The sequence below is a fragment of the Microcaecilia unicolor genome, chromosome 10, assembly GCF_901765095.1.
Source record: "Microcaecilia unicolor chromosome 10, aMicUni1.1, whole genome shotgun sequence".
Classification (NCBI taxonomy): domain Eukaryota; kingdom Metazoa; phylum Chordata; class Amphibia; order Gymnophiona; family Siphonopidae; genus Microcaecilia; species Microcaecilia unicolor.
In genome coordinates, this window is record NC_044040.1 from 209,991,902 (window position 1) to 210,008,893 (window position 16,992).

The window sequence follows — 16,992 nt, forward strand, 5'->3', positions numbered from 1 at the left end:
GTTATTCATAAATGCTAAACTAAACCCGTTCTATGCATCTGCATTGCTGAAGTAACACATTCACCTCCAGATATCATTGGCATTCAATTCAAGGAAATGGTATCGCGTGACATCCAGGGCTAAATTCTAATATGCCGGCTGCTGGAGCTTTATGCGGGTCCTGGCTGAATATTGGCTGGGACCAGTGGTGTGCTGGAGCAGGCTCTCACAGGCTCGCAAGAGCCGGTTGTTAATTTTTTGAGAATTTTGGGAGCCGGTTGTTAAAGTAGGGCCCTCCATGGCTACTTTGACAACTGGCTCCCAAAATGTGGGCTTGGGCCCCCTGCTGAATTCTCTTTTACTTTGCTGGTGGGGATGCTGAGCCCTGCCAGCCAAGTAAATAGACTGCTGCTGCTCCCCGCTCCTTGTTTCCTGGCACTTCTCCAACATGTGTGAGAAGTTCCAGCATGCTGCTCAGAGCAAGACGTTGGGAGTGGTGGCAGTCCATTTATTGGCTGCCAGCAAAGGTATGCCTAGCGTGCCCGCATGAAGGGAGGGAGGAGAGAGAGGCAAGTGTTGCTCCCTCCCCCCCTCTCCCCACCCCGGCCACCCCTGGCCCTTCCAACTGCAGAGCTGGCTACGTCCGGAGAAAGAGCCTGTTGTTAAAAATTTACCAGCAAGTACCCTCTGCGCCACGATTCTGATCCCCTCTCCCTCCCATCCCCCCAGGAAAATCCTGAAGCCGATCCTCCTTCCCTCCCTCCCACCCCCTCCTCAGAAGCACGTAGCTTGCCTTCCGATTCCCCTCCCATCCTCCCCCGATGAGGCAAGATCCCTCTCCCTCCCTCCCACGCCCCCGTCCAGCCCTCTACCCAGGTCCATACCCACTTCCCTCACCCAACTCACAACAGTCCCTTCCTACCCTGGGCCTCCTAAAAGTTCCTGATGGTCCAGTGAGGGTGATGGGGGCAGGAGCAACTTGCTCCTGCCACTAGCAGCTGGCTCTGGAAAATGGTTGCTATGATCTGGACAGAAGTGAGGGGGGATCTTGCTTCTGCGGAGGGGGAGATATGCTTCTAGAGGGGTTGTGAGGAAGGGAGGATCAGAGAGGGGCTTCAGGATGTTCCCAGGGGGTGGGAGGGAGGGGGATGGTGACATGTCAGGCCGGGACTCGGAAGTTAACCAGGCACCAGCTGATATTCAGACTGATGCTTGGTTAACTCTCAACATTAAGTTAGAATTGCCTTTTTTTTTGTCCTAACTTTATGTAGTTGCTCAGCAGGTTAACGGACTGAAAATCGCTGCTATGTAGCTTAGCTTCCACCCCACCCCCGGGCTGCCCAAGAACACTCCAGTTTTGGCATGGGCAAATAGAGGAGACATTCAGTGACACTATCTGATTAAATGCTGCTGAATAACCCTGAATAGCCCCAGACAAGTGATTTAAACAGACAGGACCCTCTTCTGGCCATTTAAATCACTTTGACTATCTACCCCTACATATATATCTTACATAGAGGGTCCTTTACAAAGGCGTGCTAGCATTTTTAGTGCATGCTAATCATTAGCGTCCGCTAAACGCTAGAGACGCCCATAGTGGACGTCTCTACCATTTAGCACACACTTGTTTTTAGCACGTGCTAAAAACGCTAGCGTGGCTTTGTGAAAGGACCCCGTAGTGCACAGTTTGCAGGTATGCATACACAGGGATGATGTTTGGCTGGAGTATGGCCAAGGCACACAGTTATGTATTTATGTATTTTTATTTATTGCACTTGTATCCCACATTTTCCCACATATTTGCAGGCTCAATGTGGCTTACAAAGATCTGTTATGGCATCGCCATTCCAGGGTAGAGATACAATTGGTGTTACAAAGAGATCGAGGATAACAAAAAAGAGCTAGGCAGACAGTGTAGAAGGAAGACGTTCAGAAAAGGGGAGAGTGGTGAAGTGTTATACTTAAGCTATGGATTCTCGTAGTAGGCCTTGTTGAAGAGAGAGGTTTTCAGAGATTTGCGAAAGTGAGTTATTTCGTTAATTATTTTCAAGTTAGTTGGTAGTGCATTCCACAGCTGCGTGCTCATGTAGGAAAAGCTGGATGCATGTGTTAGTCTGTATTTTAATCCTTTACAGTTGGGAAAGTGTAGATTAAGAAATGTGCGGGCAGATCTTTTAGCATTTCTGGGAGGTAGGTCCACAAGATCTAGCATGTAGGTCGGGGCGTCTCCGTAAATGATTTTATGAACAGTCATGCAGATCTTGAACTTACACAATACAGTAAGTTAAGCACATATCACAGGAACTTAGGTACAACACACTTACACCAGCTCTGGGGCTCACACCCAAGCACATATGCATACATCTACTCTGTTAAGGGGTAATATTCTATAAAAGAAAGTAGGTATCTACTACTACTACTACTATTTAGCATTTCTATAGCGCTACAAGGCATACGCAGCGCTGCACAAACATAGAAGAAAGACAGTCCCTGCTCAAAGAGCTTACAATCTAATAGACAAAAAATAAAAAATAAGCAAATCAAATCAATTAATGTGAACGGGAATGAAGAGAGGAGGGTAGGTGGAGGCGAGTGGTTACAAGTGGTTATGAGTCAAAGGCAATGTTAAAGAGGTGGGCTTTCAGTCTAGATTTAAAGGTGGCCAAGGATGGGGCAAGACGTAGGGGCTCAGGAAGTTTATTCCAGGCGTAGGGTGCAGCGAGACAGAAGGCGCGAAGTCTGGAGTTGGCAGTAGTGGAGAAGGGAACAGATAAGAAGGATTTATCCATGGAGCGGAGTGCACGGGAAGGGGTGTAGGGAAGGACGAGTGTGGAGAGATACTGGGGAGCAGCAGAGTGAATACATTTATAGGTTAGTAGAAGAAGTTTGAACAGGATGCGAAAACGGATAGGGAGCCAGTGAAGGGTCTTGAGGAGAGGGGTAGTATGAGTAAAGCGACCCTGGCGGAAGATGAGAAGGGCAGCAGAGTTTTGAACTGACTGGAGAGGGGAGAGGTGACTAAGTGGGAGGCCATCAAGAAGCAGATTGCAGTAGTCTAAACGAGAGGTGACAAGGGTGTGGATGAGGGTTTTGGTAGAGTGCTCGGAAAGAAAGGGGCGGATTTTACGGATGTTGTAAAGAAAGAAACGACAGGTCTTGGCGGTCTGCTGGATATGAGCAGAGAAGGAGAGAGAAGAGTCAAAGATGACCCCAAGGTTTCGAGCTGAGGAGACAGGGAGAATGAGAGAGCCATCAACAGAAATAGAAAACGGGGGGAGCGGGGAGGTGGGTTTGGGGGGGAAAATGAGAAGCTCGGTTTTGGTCATATTTAATTTCAGGTGGCGTTGAGACATCCAGGCAGCAATGTCAGACAAGCACGCTGAAACTTTGGTTTGGATGCAAGGTGAGATATCAGGGGTAGAAAGGTAGATTTGGGAGTCATCAGCATAGAGATGGTAGGAAAAGCCATGGGATGAGATTAATGAACCAAGGGAAGAAGTGTAGATAGAAAAGAGGAGGGGACCAAGAACAGAACCCTGAGGTACGCCGACAGGCAGAGGGATAGAAGTAGAAGAGGATCCACCAGAGTGAACACTAAAGGTGCGGAGGGAGAGGTAGGAAGAGAACCAGGAAAGGACAGAGCCCTGGAATCCAAGTGAGGACAGGGTATCGAGAAGTATGCTGTGATCAACAGTGTCAAAAGCAGCGGAAAGATCAAGAAGAATGAGGATGGAATATTGACCTCTGGATTTAGCCAGTAATAGGTCATTGGAGACTTTAGTAAGCGCAGTTTCGGTTGAGTGGAGAGGGCGAAAACCAGATTGTAATGGGTCAAGAATAGCATGTGAGGAGAGAAAATCAAGGCAGCGGCGGTGAACAGCACGCTCAAGTAATTTGGAGAGAAAAGGAAGGAGGGAGATGGGTCGGTAATTAGAGGGACAAGTAGGGTCAAGTGAAGGCTTCTTAAGGAGAGGTGTGACCACAGCATGTTTAAAGGCAGCAGGGACAGTCGCAGTGGAAAGTGAGAGGTTGAGAATGTGACAGATAAAAGGAATAAGAGTAGGAGAGATGGCATTAAGAAGGTGGGTGGGAATGGGATCAGAGGAACAGGTGGTACATTTTGAGGAAGAAAGGAGAAGTGTAGTTTCCTCAATAGTAACTTCAGGAAAGGAGGAAAGGGAATGAGGGGAAGGAGAGAGAGGGGAACGGACTAGTGGAGGGAGAGCTGGTGAGGTAGAGAAAGCAAGGTTTATCTTTTGAACCTTGTTGTGAAAGAATTCAGCAAGGGTCTGAGGAGATAATGAAGGGGGAGTTGGGGGAGGGGGCACCTTGAGGAGAGAGTTCAATGTGGTGAAGAGAAGTCGAGGATCAGAGCCAAGAGAGTTGGTCAGTTGGATATAATAATCCTGTTTGGCACGTAAAAGAGCAGATTGGAAGGTGGTCAGCATGAACTTAAAGTGTAAGAAATCAGCAAGGGCCCGAGATTTCCGCCAGAGGCGTTCGGCGGAGCGGGTACAGGAACGTAGGTAGCGGATATTAGAAGTCAGCCAAGGTTGGAGTTTTGTACGCCTTACAGGGCGGGTCATCAAAGGTGCAAGAGTGTCTAAGGCAGAGGATAGAGTATTGTTGTAAGAAGAAACAGCCTCGTTGACAGACGTGGATGGTGCCACAGTAGAGAGGAGGTTTGAAACATGCGAGGATAGAGATGAAGGGTCAATATCGTGAAGATTCCTAGATAAATTAGATAGGATAGGACGGGACTGGGAGGGAGGAGATTTAAGTGTGAAAGTTATAAGATGGTGATCAGAGGAGGGATGATCAGAGGCAAGGAAACTAGAAGGTGAACAGTTGGAGGAGAAGATGAGATAGCCTACCCCAATGATCCAACTTAACTAAATCCCACCCATATGATCCCTGTCCTGATGATTGTTATACATTAGACCATCTCCCATTCTCCTCATCACCATATCTCCCATTCTCCCCACGCTCACCCCCTATCTTTTCCTTCCCATCCTTCCTACGCCTTCCCTCCCCATTTTCTTTCCCCTCTACGCTCAAATGCTCAATTTACTTATCCTTTACCATTATTATTATATTTACAATAATTCATATAATCTCCTTTAAGACTTTGTAATTCTATTTACTTTTTTACTATGTAGAGGAGTGTGGTAGCCATGTTAGTCCACTCTTAAGGTTATCAATAGAAATCAAACAAAATAAAACATGGAAAAGAAAATAAGATGATACCTTTTTTATTGGACATAACAATACATTTCTTGATTAGCTTTCGAAGGTTGCCCTTCTTCGTCAGATCTGACGAAGAAGGGCAACCTTCGAAAGCTAATCAAGAATTGTATTATGTCCAATAAAAAAGGTATCATCTTATTTTCTTTTCCATGTTTTATTTTGTTTGATTTCTATTGATAACCTTTTTTACTATGTAAGCCGCATTGAGCCTGCTATATGTGGGAAAGCGTGGGGTACCCATGTAATAAATAAATAAATAAATATCTACCTTCTTTTATATAAAGGGCTTCTACCAGGTGCCTATAGTCAGTGAACGGATGCTGAGTTAATGTGGAATGTTTAGCTAGGAATGTAGAGTCATCAAGCTTTTTGTTGTATGTAATCTGCAATGAGCCTATTTCAGGTCTTGTGGGGGAAAATAAGAACATAAAACAACTAGATAAATATATTTGCCTTCTTATTTTAGCAACACAACATCTTTGGGAACTACCAGTTTCTTGTCCACGATCTGGGTATCACTCTTCTAGTATTTATAACAAGTAAGTTTCTTTCTAAAATATGATTGTTTTAGTAATGCCCCGGGATACATGACAGACCCCATAGACCTACCAACCAGAAACACAACAACATCAACATGAACATACCTAAATCTCCACTACCCAAGCTGCAAAGGACTCAAATACAAATCAACCTATGCATCCAGCTTCTCTTATATGAGCACACAACTATGGAACGCGCTACCAATCGCCGTGAAAACAACATACGACCACCTAAACTTTCGGAAACTCCTAAAGACTAACCTGTTCGAAAAGGCATACCCTAACGATCCAACCTAAATGCCTTAAACCCCGCAACACAACAATATAAAAGTTCGTACTGGACTTAACCCAACTCTTCCTCCTTATGACCCCCAATGTATCCATCGTACTGATCATTACTCTGCCATAACCTCACTTTGTATTTGTTCATACCGGTATTGGCGATCGCTTCTACTGTACTATGTAAGCCACATTGAGCCTGCAAATAGGTGGGAAAATGTGGGATACAAATGAAACAAATAAATAAAATCCTTTAGAAAAATGTTTTGCACCATATTGCCTCTGCTGGAGCTCAGTCTTTAGGGCAAGGTGTCTGTGAATACAATAATGCCAGATCAGATTTCCTCTATTGTAATGTGTGAAAAAAAGAGTCAACAAACAAGCCGTGAGTGATTAATTTTATTGGATTAACTCAATACATCTGTGACTTGCTTTAGAGAGTTATTTTATCTTCATCCTGAGCTGAAAGTAGGACATCTGCTGGACACCAGTTGTATCTGTGAGGAATCCATTCCATTGAACTTTCTGCACTGACTTGATGAAGGGAGCAATAGCTCTTGAAAGTTAGTCATAGATTTACGGAGTGGGTCCAGTAAAAAGATCTCAAACTCGGATATTTTTGTTGACCCTTTTTTCTACATATCCAAGTGGATTAGTACGATATCCATAATACAGTAGATTATTTTGTTTTTGCTGAAACGCTTTTTCTTGAAGTGGGGGAGGGAGCAAGGAGTAGTGATGTCAGATTAACAGGGAGATATATAGAATATGGCAACAGGTAAAAGCCATATGGCTTACCCAGTTTACCCATCCAAGCCATCTACTATGTCTTGCTCTCCCTAAGATTCTCTGTGTAGGGGCCGTCTGCCGACCAAATTCCTGTTTCAGTTACAGTGCTGAAACTGGTCCAAAATCCTTGTTCTCCCTGGTTTTGTTTTCATCCAAAAGGCTATGGCCATGGTTTCATTTTTGGCCGAAACTGACCGCGTGTTTTCATTTGTGCTTTCTCCCTCCCTCCCCCTCATGTCCGAACAGGAGTTGCCTTTCCCCACTTTCCACCTGTAGGTGCCTACTTGAACCTATCTTACAATCCCTGGTGGTCTAGGGGTATAGTCAGGGCAGGAGTGATCCCAATTGCTCCTGCCCATGCTGACTCTGCTTTCAAAATGGCTGTCACGACCTCTAGTTGCTATCTCATGAGATTGCCGCGAGAGGTCACAGCAGCCATTTTGAGAGTAGAGGTGACATGGGCAAGAGTGACTGGGGATAACTCCTGTCCTGATTACACCACTAGACTACAAGGGATTGTAAGGTAGTGTGTGGCAGGAGGGGGGGGGGGGGTTATTCTTTGCTTTTTTTTTTTTGGTGGGAATGTGATTGCCAGTAATGTAGTTATGATAGTACCTCATATGGTAAACAGAGAGCTCCAAATAAATGCTTTTGATATAAAAGTTTAGCAGGAATTGTAGTCTGTAAATTTCAGATAAGCTCCATAAGAATTGGCCTCTCTGTGGAGTTATGACATCAGCTGTCACTGCAAATGTGGCGCAAAGTCAGCCACTGTAAAAGCATTTTTAGTTTAATTTTTCATTAGCTGAGGACCATGTGCGCGGAGGCTATTTTGCTTAGAGGTAAAATGTGGTCTTTCATTATTTAAATTATTATATATCTTCTGGTTTGGGTGATTATAAAGAATTTCCAAGCTCTGTTGGGTTTGTTGACGATGTAGCGTTTTAATCAAACTTGTAGTGTGCGGAAGCTGGATTGGATGAGAAGGGAACCTGCAGTGATTGTTTTCAAGTGCACGTACTGGTCAGGCTTATAGTGTTAGTAGGGAACTGATATTCCAATGAAATGAATTTTATATATTAGAAAATAATTTAAGAAATGTATTGCTCAATTGTAATGTTTCAAAAGCATATAGTCTTCACATTCAATGACATCAATGTGCTTTTTTATTCTGGGTTGTGCATCAGGCTGGTACAGTGTTTGCAGAGTGGCCTAGCTACGTGGGGCTAGGGGGGGCCTGGGCCACTGTAGATTTGGCCCTGGACCCCCCCGCAGATGACCCTCTTGACCCCCCTCCCACTGCCAACCCGCCATCGCCTGCCTTTGCTGGCAGGGGACCCCAACCCCCGCCAGCCCAGGTCCTCTTCTTCTCGCAAAAGGCTTCCTTCTGTTTCTGACGTCCTGGTGGCGGCGGGGTCGGCAGGGTCTGCAATGGCGGGGGGAGGGGGGTTGGCGGCACAGTTATAAGTTAATACTCCATCCTACAATAAACTATATAAATGAAATCTGATTGATAAAACTGGTTTTTTTTTGTCAGTGAGTTTGAACGATGCCTTCCCTAAGCTGGCTCCATATCGACCTCCTTCACAGCTGTCATCTCCTCCTCTGCTGCTCTCGGTGGTCCTTCATATCTGCTTCAGTCTAGCCATGCAGACTTATGGCTTCTTGGTGGTTCAGAGGCAAAGCTGGTACAGTTCCACTGATATTCACAGGTAAAAAAAAATCATCTCACATTTATTCACGGTGTTAAAGTGGGAAGGTACGTATAGGTCTACCTCTTGAGGCTGTCGATCAGCCTGATTTTAGAATTTCAGCTTGATTTTCTTGAGCCTGGATTTGGGAAAGGTGAGTAATGTAATCTCAAAGCCAGAACTGGGCATCCATTTCATTGGAGAAATAAGTTAGTATGTACTGCTTGGCTACCTGGAAAACCAGATTTCTTTGCAACCCTAACAGCCTCCTTTAAATGCAGAAAAATGTATTCTCCCTGTTCCATAGTGAGTGTGCATTTAGCCATATAGAAGGAGTGTAAGTTTTAGAACATCAATTTATGCGTGTCAAATACTATTTTAGCCGGGTAAATAGCTTTGCAAATTGTCCCATTACAGCAAAGGCTGCTCAGTTGTTTATCTTATCAGTAGTAAGGTCCATCCCATTTTTTTTGCCACACCTAATTTGCATGATTGATTTTGACAGGTGCCATGCCTACTTCCAGGTGGTCAGCCAGTCAGAATCAAGGATCTGTCTTGACCCTACCCACTCCTAACCCAAGCCACACCCTCATGGCCTCACCCTGGCCCTTTTGATGATATCACCAGATGTGCTGTCATAACTGCTGTGTAAACTCTATCCCTTTTGGTGATGTCACAGGTAATGATGTCATAACCACCCATGCTACACCCTTTTTCAAGATGGCAGCGACCTATGAGATGTACAAATTCAAGATGGCAGCACCCTTAGTGCCACTTCCTGTTTTACACTACTCATCCCCATCTTGGATTAGTGACGTCACAAGAAGGAATGCCCGTCGCCAGTCACAACCCCCTACAGCCTCAGAGGAGCAAACATAGTTTGTGCAGGCAGTGAGCATATGCAGTTGGGTTCTTTTAATTCTCACACCCCTTAAAGTGTGTTTTTACGGTCCTGCCTCCCATTTGAGAACTTCATGGCTTATTCTCTCTCAGGAACAAAAGGTATTTCAGGCATCAAACTAGCCATTTATTTTTTTTTTATTTTTTTTTTGGGGGGGGGGGGGGGGGGGATCAAGCACACAGGGCACGGAATTTTTGCTTTATGCCATTCCATCTGTTTTTACGAACAGCAGGCAGCAACCCCCTTCACTTTTCCTGCCCCCAGAACTTCTGATTTTTTTTTTATTTTATTTTTATTTTATTTATTTATTACTAGTAGAAAAGGCCCGTTTCAGGCAGAAATGAAACGGGCGCTAGCAAGGTCCCCCCTCCCCCAGTTCCAGACCCCCCTCGGAGTTCCAGACCCCTCCCTCCCGCTCCGAGTTCCAGACCCCACCTCCCTGCCTTCCTCCCTCCGATTTCCGCCCCCCCTCGGAGTTCCTGACCCCCCCACGTCGCGACCCTCTGGAGACCCCCTTCCCGCCACCAGCCCGTCTTCGCAAATGCTTTTAAAAAGGAAGCGGGGCACCGCAGCCAGCCATCGGCTGTCAGCTGTGCATCCGCTCCTCTTCTCACCTTTGAGGTCACTGCCCCTGGAGAAGAACCCCGGAGGAGCGTACTGCGCAGCGACGTCAGAGGTGAGAGGAGGAGTGGATGCACAGCTGATGGCTGATGGCTGCCTGCGGTGTGCCACTTCCTTTTTAAAAGCATTTTTGCAGGGTTTTTTTTTGTATCAGATGGAGGGGCGGGTACCAGCGCCGAGCTGATGTAGGACAGAGGGGGGGGGTTTAGCGGTGGCGACCTGTTTGGGGGGGAGGGTGGAGCAATGGCTGGGACAACTGTGGGGAGGGTGGAGCAGTGGGTGTTGCGACCTCAGGGGGGGGAGCGGTGGCAACATGTGGGGGGCGGTGGAGGGTGTTAGTGCTGGTAACTTGGGGAGGGTTGTAGGGGTGACGGGCGTTGACTTTGGGGGGGCGTGAGCTGATGTAGGACAGAGGGGGGCTGGCTCTTAGTGGTGTAGATCGATGTCTGCCACGCCCTCGCATCAAACGTGATGACGTCGAGGGCGGAGCGATGCGATTTGTTGAGTGCCATTGCTCCGCCCTCGACGTCATCACGTTTGATGCGAGGGCGGGGCAAATTTCGATCTACACCACCATAAATTTAGAACGTTGGGACTTGTGGAGGCTTCATTAGAACGTTGGGGTTGTGAATTATGTCTGGATGGGGCGTGGCTGAGGGCGGGTCTATGAGTGTGAGTGAGTGAGTGGTGCTGACAGCCTAGCCTACCAACAGTACAGGGCTTCAGTGTTTCCCTGCCACACAGTGAACTTCAGAACGTTGGAGGGGAGAATTATTTATATAGATTACATTTATATCCCACATTTTCCCACTGATCGCAGGCTCAAAGTGGCTTACAAAGTCTGTAGTGCAAACTACAGTACAAGAAAAACAATTATACAAATTGAAGAATAAGATATAAAATAACAATTAAACATCAAAAGGCAAGTGATAATGACAGGTAATTATTGTCCCTGGATCTGAATTTATAGTAATAGTTAATTCAAGTTAGGTTAGACCTGGGGAATAAGCCTTCTTAAACAATACTGATTTCAATAATTTTCGAGCATTACTATGACAGTCTGACAGGGTGGGAGGATGGGGGTGGGTAGGAGGTATGCATGGGGACATCAAAGCATATCATTGATATTCTAACAGGATGGGTGTGGATAGGTGAGGGGTGGGGTGATCAACAGAGACATACAGCTTTATGGTTTATAATGGGCTAGGAACCCCAGATCCTTGTTAAGTCCTTTCTGTTGGGTGTTAAAATATTCAATCATTCTGACTTCAAAGGTCTTACGTTCTTGTATGGTTTTAAAGTTACCTTTCAGGATTCTCACTGTGAAATCACTGGTACAGTGTCCTGGTTCTGTGAAGTGCTGTCCCACCGGGGTGGGGGCCCTACTGGCTGTATTGTTCATGTGATGTCTATGTAAATTGAATCTTGTCTTAAGCATCTGGCCTGTTTCTCCAATATAGCATCCTTCGGGCAACCTTCGAAAGCTAATCAAGAAATGTATTAAGTTATGTCTAATAAAAAAGGTGTCATCTTATTTTCTTTTCCATGTTTTATTTTGTTTGATTTCTATTGATAACCTTAAGAGTGGACTAACACGGCTACCACACTCCTCTACTTAATAATTTTCGGAAATTTAGGTAGTTCTGGGTAGATTTTACTTGTTTGGGTAGAGCATTCCATAATTGAGTGCCTATATATGTAAAGATGTTTGCAAAAGTCAGTGTTTAACCTCATTATCACCATCATCATACTTCTATAAAGATCTCCTATGTGCTATTCTTTTGCAGAGCTTGTATATCAGTAAATGAAAGTTTTTTGGGGACTCTTTCCTCTACGAATGTTTCCTTCAATTCAAATATGACGACCAATGGAACTGTTCACCATGGAACCGGAAACTATGAAAGCTTTGAAAATACCACACTGTGGCTACTAGTTACTGCCAATTTAGTAACTGTGGCATTTGTGTTCTCCAAAGGAAAACCATTCAGGCAACCTATATATACCAACTGTAAGTACCATACTTTATGTGCAGTGCCAGCATACATTGGCAGAATTAGAGCAGCTCCTTAGATTTAGAGAATCTATTTGAAAATAGAAACCCACAGGGTCACTAAACGCATGCATTTATAATATTATTTTTTTCCAAAATTTTCTGACATCCATTCTCAGCGTATTGTAAAGGATAGAATAGAAACATAGAAACATGACGGCAGATAAAGGCCATATGACCCATCCAGTCTGCCCATCCTCTGTAACCCCCAATTCTACCTGTTCCTAAGCGATCCTACATGCTTATCCCATGCCTTTTAAAATTCTGGAACAGTCCTCGACTCCACCACCTCCACCGGGAGGCCATACCACGCCTCCACCACCCTTTCTGTAAAATAATACTTCCTTAGTTTACTCCTAAGCCTAGTCCCTCTTAACTTTGTCATATGCCCCCTCATTCCAGAGCTCTCCTTCATTTGAAAAAGGCTCTCTTCCTGTACATAAATGCCCTTGAGATATTTAAACGTTTCTATCATGTCTCCTCTCTCCCAACGTACACATGTTGAGGTCCATAAGCCTGTCCCTATAATTTTTGCATTCAAGACCGCTTACTAATTTTGTAGCCGCCCTCTGGACCGACTCCATCCTGTTTATATCTTTCCGTAGGTGCGGTCTCCAGAACTCCAAATGAGAATGTTGCATAGTTAATGAAGATAGGCATTGAGTACAAGAAGCACAAAAATATAGCATTAGCGGGAAACTGTTTTAAAATTTGGAGTTTGAGTACAGACTAGTAAACTAGTGGAGCGAGCTTTCAATGACAAGGAACATTCGGTTCCACAGCGAAGGAGGAGGGAGTAGTCATAAAAGACACAGAAATGTGCACAATAACTCATTTAGGGGTCCTTTTACTAAGCTGCGGTAAGAGGGGGCCTGCGCTAGCATCAGCTCGTGTTTTTGATGTGCGCTGAGGCCTCCTTTTACCACAGTTGGTAAAAGGCTGTCTATCTTTCCTGAAAAGAAAAGGCCGTGCGGTAAGTAAACCACTTGCCAAGTGGCCATTTCAGTGGTGGGGGGAGCACTTACCGCCACCCATTGAGGTGGCGGTAATGGCTCCCGCGCTAACCCGGTGGTAAGCACCAGCGCTACAAAAATAGAAAATATTTTTGTAGCACTGGAAATGGCGAGCACTAGGGGCGGGGACTACTGCCGGACTCCTGTGGTAGCCTAGAAGTAGTTCCGGATTGGCGTGCGGCAAGCCATTTGCCACATGCCAACCCTTTAATTAAAGGGCCCCTTAGTATATGAGGCATTGAGGAGTGCAGTGGCGTGCCTAGGGCGGCTGGCACCTGGGGCGGATCGCCGATGCGCAACCCCCCCCCCCCCCCCCCCGTGAAACGACACCCCCCGGGTGCATTTTTACCTGCTGGGGGGGGGGGTGCCGCGCGCCTGTCAGCTTCGCTCGTTCCATGCTCCCTCTGCCCCGGAACAGGGAGTAACCTGTTCTGGGAAAGAGGGAGCACGGAACGAGCAGCGCAGACAGGCGCGTGGCACCCCCCAGCGGTGTACACCCGGGACGGACCGCACACACTGCCCCCCCAGGAACGCCACTGGAGAAGTGTATTTGATTGTGAGCCCAACAAATAAAAACCACCTAAAATAAGGGAATCTGAAGGGCAAGTGAGTGAGTTTATAGTTGGTGAAGAAAGTGGGCATCATGGAGGCTTCCTGAGGGCATCTGGTAGGACCCCATTCTATAATGGAAACTGGGCACCTATGTTGCCTTATAGAATACCAGTATAACCCAGTATCAGCATGCCTACCGTTTATGTGTCTGCAATTACGTCAGTCGTAGAGCTGGTGCAAGTGCGGCTGTCTGAATACTGCAGGGACACGTTTAACATACAGTATTCTGTAAGTCGCATGCTTAAGCGGGAACCCCACCCATGTCCCACCCATGCTGTGCCCATGTAAACACCTTTTGCATTTATGCACTATCCTCCAGATTCTATAAATGTAAGTTTGGATACTCAAAAAACTGTGTGCGATCCTGAGATCCATGCACAAATAAAGTAGTCAATGAGCCGTTAACTATCAGTTATTGACGTTAATTGGCTGTTATTTGGATTTGCGTGGTGGATCTGGCTGCGTGCGATTCTATAAAGATCCATGCCCAAATCCTGTGACCCACAACCCTAAAGGAGGTGTGGCTATAGAAGAAGCATGGGCGGGTCAGGGGCGTTGAATATCCAGTTTATTTTTAGCCGGTTTAAACTTAACTGGCTAAGTCAATATTCAAAGATAGCCAGTTAGCTTTAAACCGGCTAAAGATATACCAGCTATTTAAGTGCCCAATATGCACTGTTACAATAGCCAGATATGGATTTAATATTTGCGGATAGCCGGCTATATCTCACGATATAGCTGGTTGTCTCCTTGGCGCTAACTAAGAATACTTAGCAGGGTATAACCAGCTATCCCCAATGAATATTACCGAATAGCCGGTTAAGTGCCGTTTAACCGGCCAGGTGCCATTCCTGGCCAGTTAAATGGTTTTGAATATTGGGGGGTTAGTGCTCATATTCATGGACTGGCTGGCGTTGAATATTCAGGTATAACGTCTATGCCACAGCCAGAGGTTAGTTGAAACGTCAGTTGTGGAGTCCGAATTATTGACGCGGCAAAGTTTACAGAATCAAGTCCTCAGTTGCTCTGATATTCTTTCAGACAACATTATGTCAAGAGTAAAAGCTACATTTTTACTGCTCAGTAAATAAACCTTGATTCATTTATGTGTAGTGTTTGAATTATTTCATATCTGTAAAACGAATCAGTAAGGGGGGAAGTTATCAACGTAGGCTACTGTTAAGATGGGTTATTTTACCTCGTCATTCTATTTTAGCACAGAATCTCATTGCATAAGATGAGACTCTGTTCTACAATACATAAGTACATAAGTATTGCCATACTGGGAAAGACCAAAGGTCCATCGAGCCCAGCATCCTGTTTCCAACAGTGGCCAATCCAGGTCACAAATACCCAGCAAGATCCCAAAAAGGTACAAAACATTTTATACTGCTTATCCTAGAAATAGTGGATTTTCCCCAAGTCCATTTAATAACGGTCTGTGGACTTTTCCTTTAGGAAACCGTCTACACCTTTTTAAAATTCCGCTAAGCTAACCGCCTTTACTACATTCTCTGGCAACGAATTCCAGAGTTTAATTACACGTTGAGTGAAGAAAAATGTTCTCTGATTCGTTTTAAATTTACTACATTATAGCTTCATCGCATGACCCTAGTCCTAGTATTTTTGGAAAGCGTAAACAGGCGCTTCACATCTACCCGCTCAACTCAACTCGTTATTTTATAGACCTCTATCATATCTCCCCTCAGCTGCCCTAAATGCTTCAGCCTTTCCTCATAGGGAAGTCGTCCCATCCCCTTTATCATTTTCGTTGCCCTTCTCTGTACCTTTTCTAATTCCACTATATCTTTTTTGAGATGCAGCGACCAGAATTGAACACAATATTCGAGGTGCGGTCGCACCATGGAGCGATACAAAGGCATTATAACATCCTCATTTTTGTTTTCCATTCCTTTCCTAATAATACCTAACATTCTATTTGCTTTCTTAGCCGCAGCAGCACACTGAGCAGAAGGTTTCAACGTATCATCAACGACGACACCAAGGTCCCTTTCTTGGTCCGTGACTCCTAACTGCTTATGATAAAATAAGCCATCTTACTAGCAATGGCAGCCCCACTTTGATAACTTCCCCCTTAAGTCTCAATATAGTGAAGTTAATAATCTCTGTAATCTGCCCCTTTCTTTTAGATCCGTTTTTGATTGTGCTGATTGTCAGTCTTGGATTTAGCATTTTCTTCATATTTGCCGACATAAAGAATTTCTATACATTAATGGAAGTAAGTATCAAATTAGACTCATCATTAGATATGACCTTGTGCAATCAGAGTAGATAGTCCTTGTTTCTTGTCTTTAAAGAATCCTATGGGTTATGGTCTTATACATTTATTGCACTGAATGAACACAGTGGATTTTGGTAATATGAAACCTATTCGCCATACTTTATTAAGCAGAACAGAACAGCTTGGCTTGATGATACATAAATAGGCCTTTGATTGCCTCAGTCCTACCAGCTGGTCTGGTTTCCAGTATTGCCCTAACAGATATGCATGCCAAATATTTGCATGCATAGGCTGTATGAATGCATTTACTACTACTACTATCATAGATTGTAAGCTCTTCCGAGCAAGGACCGTCCTTAATTGTTAATTTGTACAGCGCTGCATAACCCTAGTAGCGCTCTAGAAATGTTAAATAGTAGTAGTATAGCGCTACAAGGCATACGCAGCACTGTACACCATACACAAAAAAGAGACAGTCGCTGCTCAAAGAGCTTACAATCTAGATAAGACAGGTAAACAGACAGAACAATAAGGGTAAGGGAATAAAGAGGTGAGGATAAAAGGACAGGGCAAGTGAGTAGTGGTTAGGAGTCAAAAGCAGTGGTAAAGAGGTGGGCTTTAAGTTTGGACACGAAAACGGCCAAAGACAGGGCTAGACGCACAGGCTCGGGAAGTCTATTCCAGGGGTGGGGTGCAGCAAGACGAAAGGAACGGAGTCTAGAATTAGCAGTAGAGGAGAAGGGGACGATTAAGAGAGATTTATCTACATAACGGAGTACTCGAGGGGGGGGGGGCATAGGGAGAGACGAGAGTGGAGAGGTACTGGGGAGCAGCATTTAAACCTAACTCAAGTATATTATGAGGTCTATCTTGAAATCTAACTGCATAAAAGAGCTCAAGGACCATTTTTGGTTTGCATTGTTCTAGAATTAGGAAATTAAAAAAAAAACCTGACATGAAACTAATTGGGGTGCCTCAAGGGAGATGTGGAGGGATGCAGAGACTCGCTGAGGGACCTCATTTGCATAA

General features: G+C 45.0%; 1 protein-coding gene across 1 annotated transcript in view; it reads left to right on the forward strand.

The window, feature by feature from the left end:
- Positions 1-16,992, forward strand: part of LOC115478403 (probable cation-transporting ATPase 13A4) — a 74,144-nt gene that overhangs the window by 52,187 nt on the left and 4,965 nt on the right. Inside the window, exons 24-27 of the mRNA XM_030215704.1 lie at positions 5,693-5,765; positions 8,371-8,545; positions 11,834-12,054; positions 15,872-15,960. Of these exons, the coding sequence (XP_030071564.1) occupies positions 5,693-5,765; positions 8,371-8,545; positions 11,834-12,054; positions 15,872-15,960 (558 nt within the window). The remainder of the gene's footprint in view (positions 1-5,692; positions 5,766-8,370; positions 8,546-11,833; positions 12,055-15,871; positions 15,961-16,992) is intronic.